We start from the raw sequence: 3,774 nt of genomic DNA, 5'->3' as shown, positions 1-3,774 counted from the left end.
TTTGTGTTAAACAATATGTTAAAAAGCATGCGAATCTCGATCTGGGAAAAGTAGATTAGTAGACTGGCGGTTTGACTTGCGGACTGCACGTGTTCGAATTGATCAGTGTGAAATAAAAGCCTAGGGCTGGATTTTTTACAAATGCATTTATGCGATATATATTTTTAAATATTTGTTTTTGTTACTGACGAAATATTCAGCATCTTAATAATGATTGACATCTTAACAATTTCAATAAACACTATTTCTCGTAGTAAATTTAACGAAATGTTTTAAATTATAAAGCCAACTGTAACTATGAGCTAAGATAAATCATGACTAACTTAAAAAAAATTATCAACGAACCACTTTTTCAGGACACATTTTTACGATTCATGAGTTTTAAATTATTTTTTATAGATAGAGGAATTATCATATTTATTACCTCACTCGTGCTATATAAAATATCATTACATCAGATATTATTATCAGCATACATAATTTAGACTCCAAGATTCTTGATAAAAGAGCAGCATATCGTACAAGGCTTACAGGGTTACTGTCGTATCTTCAGTAGTTGCTGAAAGAGACAAGGAATTATTTACGAAACATTGATCGTTGTTAAGAACGCCTAGTATCCAAACTGACTCGTGTACTTGATCATCATATTTTTGTACATTAATCGATTATATGTGCTATTTCGATTATATCGATTATATGTGCTATTTTTTACTTTTTTGTTACTTACTTTCTTCGGGTGGTGGAAATTCACACTTGTAATTTACAAACACTAACTGAGTTGTGGTATTTGTACAAGGATCCAACGCCAAAGGACAGGTAGTTCCTATCGCATACCCATCGTTGTAGCATACGTAGAAATTTGGAGTAAAAAGTCCTGTATACAGGAACTGATTCGCACAGTTTAGACATGAGGCGACGTATTGGACGTAAGGATTCGCTCGATAGCACGATGAATAATCGTTTGTACACGCTTGGGCTGCCATATTAAAGTAGGTGCCGTACGGACAATGGTTTTCTGTCGCCCGTCCAGCAACACATTCGTAATAGCGCGTACAATAGGCTTCATGTTGCAATAACACCTTAAGCAGCGGTGCCGTCGGGCAGAGATAATCAGGAGGACCAGGAACACACGAGCATCGCTGAGCTTGGCTACCAAACCTGCTGGTACTACTACTTATTATGAGTAATACCACGCAGATCCAGTCCCGGAAGGCTTTGGCAACCATGGCTAACAGCTACGAGGGTGTGCACCGATCGAGACTTCACACAATACTGAACGACACTTCGGGTTTCTGTTTGTTTTGGAAGGTGCATTTTATAATGCCCTCGAATGATAGTTACTTTTGAGGATAATACTTGTTTTTTGTTGACGGAAAGTAGCTTCTTAATTATTTCTTTTCGAAGGCTATCGTATGACATGTTTATGAAGAAATTATTTAATCGACCCGAAAAGAATAACATGGCTCTGATTTCTTCTCAACGACATCCATGTCGTATATAACTTGTTTGAATCCATATGAACGGCGTAGTATTTGGTTATACCATGCATTCAGCACAGATGTTCGTTCGTTCAAAGTGCTTGGGTAAATTATTTAAGTGTGTGTACTATAAATTTATTCCAAAAAACCATTAGAATAATCATATAAGCCTACATAATATCTACATAATATCATCATCAGCATATATATCTTACATAATATAATATGTACAAAATTATCTCAATGCTTTCAAAATTCTATTAAAATTGACTTGATATTTTGGTACTTTCCAGTGTGGTAATAACTAATACAAAATATAACATGACATGACAACAATTATTAAAAATCGAACGATTTCAGAATTAAATTAATTCATAATTAACTTAACGATTACAGAATTAACGAATTCAGTCACAAAACATTAAAAAAATAAAAATTTATATTTAATTTGCTTGTAAAATTTCGGCGCACCACACGTACTTTGTGGTTATTATGTTACATCTACAAAGAATAAGTATTCGATCCCATTATCATACAACGTAATAGAGTATTCGACATTTTGCTTTATAAAATAAATGATCCTTGTTTGAATTATGCGTATTCCCATTAATAGCAGGCTATTTCTAGGCAATCAAAACTATTCATCTCATTATATATAAAATCAGAATAAGATGTTTGAATTCCAATTCGTTCTAATAAACGTCAAACTGCGATGATCTTCAAATATATGGCCATGTTTTTTTCGCATTGAATGTTCAATTCTCAAAGAATCATTTCTATCCGTGTTTTTAGTTATGAACTAATCGATATTAATATATCCCATATTTTCTTCGATGTACGGTTTACGTTAGTCTTATGACATGTAAACGGAAAAAAAATATAATAATATATCTTTGTATCATCTGCAAAAAAAATTTCTTAAAACATGAAAAATCATGTTGAAATCCTCACACTGTGTGAGCTGTTTAACGTAGGAAGTGAAATTGCGTAAATAGATAATTTATTGACAACACACTATTATTATTTTTAAACCACCATTTGTCGAGATAAAAAGTAAATTCAACATAGTAATAAAAGGCAATGGCAAATTTATCAAGTTATTTCTTTCACGAACATGTATTGATCGTTTACTGTAATATGTGTTTTTTTACTCAATTTATTTTTTCATTATTTATTATACATTTCGACTACACGTTATGGTTGAAATTTTAAACACATCTTCCACAATATCTAGATGAAAAGTGATCCAATAAAAAGTTTGTCGAACATAGTGAACTTAAGGCATGGTTAGGGTGCCACTGTTGTTGTCCCTCCCAACGGATCAACAGTTGTCGCTGAAAATTATACGAAGAATAATATTCGAAACGATTATCGTTGCAACACGCTCTTTGCAAAAGATTATGTAATAACTTTACTTACATCCTTCCGGTGGAGGGACTTCGCACTTGTTGTTCACAAGCACTAGCTGCGTCGTGGTATTTGTGCATGGATCCAAAGCCAACGGGCAAGTCTGCGCCACTGCATACCCATCGTTGTAACAGACATAGAAGTTTTCCGGCGATAGACCTGTATTATCGAGCAGTGTCGCACAGCATCTACACCTATCGACAAATTGTATGCAAGGATCCGGACGGTAGCATAATGTGAAGTCACTCGTACACGTTTGGGACGTCACATTGAAGTAGGTTCCGTACGGACACTGGAACTCGATCGCGCGACCGTCGGTGCACTTGTAGTAGCGCGTACAGAAACAATCATGATTCAAGTACACCTGCAGCAATGGAGCCGTTGGGCACAGATAGTCCGGTGGTCCAGTAACGCAAGAGCATCGTTGAGACTGGCTACCGCACATGGCGATGCTGCTCACTATGAGCAGTATCGGCCAGATTAACTTTTTGCCGTCCATCACTGTTAAGCACTGTGATCGTGGTACAGAACGATCGAGGTTCAAGAAAGCACTGAACGGAAACCGGCGGTCGGTTTAGGTTTATAAAGACTGCTGTCGTTCCTGCAATCTACAGGATGCAAGGACGGGTTGACAGCGAACGTTTAACTACAGTTTCTACTACGTCTGCGTTGCAGAGCTTTATGATCGACTAAAGCCACCAGCCACCGAGTATAGCACAAGGTATAACACAAAATGCATACCAAACGTGGGTCTCGCGATGATACTAAGGCACGCAGAACGGCTCTTTGTCACGTTCTTATCAAAGCACGTGAATTGTAGAGGGGGATACATGGACGCATGTTTCTGCAAGAAGGAAACCTGAAACTTGCATTCCTTTGAAGTAATTTT

General features: G+C 36.4%; 1 protein-coding gene across 1 annotated transcript; it reads right to left on the bottom strand.

The window, feature by feature from the left end:
* Nucleotides 1–527: 527 nt before the first annotated feature.
* On the bottom strand, nucleotides 528–3,384 carry LOC128726663 (uncharacterized). Its single transcript, XM_053820486.1, has 2 exons — nucleotides 2,898–3,384; nucleotides 528–559 (listed from the first exon to the last, which is right to left on the bottom strand). Exons 1-2 carry the CDS (start codon nucleotides 3,382–3,384, stop codon nucleotides 528–530), a joined length of 519 nt encoding a protein of 172 aa, XP_053676461.1.
* Nucleotides 3,385–3,774: the final 390 nt, after the last annotated feature.

The sequence above is a fragment of the Anopheles nili genome, chromosome 2, assembly GCF_943737925.1.
Source record: "Anopheles nili chromosome 2, idAnoNiliSN_F5_01, whole genome shotgun sequence".
Taxonomy (NCBI): domain Eukaryota; kingdom Metazoa; phylum Arthropoda; class Insecta; order Diptera; family Culicidae; genus Anopheles; species Anopheles nili.
The sequence above is the reverse complement of the archived record's forward strand: the minus strand, read 5'-3'. Positions and strand labels throughout refer to the sequence as shown.

Coding starts and splice junctions, on each gene's coding strand:
- LOC128726663 (XM_053820486.1), bottom strand. CDS start 3,384: ATGGACGGCAAAAAGTTAATCTGGCCGATACTGCTCATAGTGAGCAGC. Junction 560..2,897: donor AGTCCCTCCACCGGAAGGAT/GTAAGTAAAGTT, acceptor TGTCTCTTTCAG/CAACTACTGAAGATACGACA.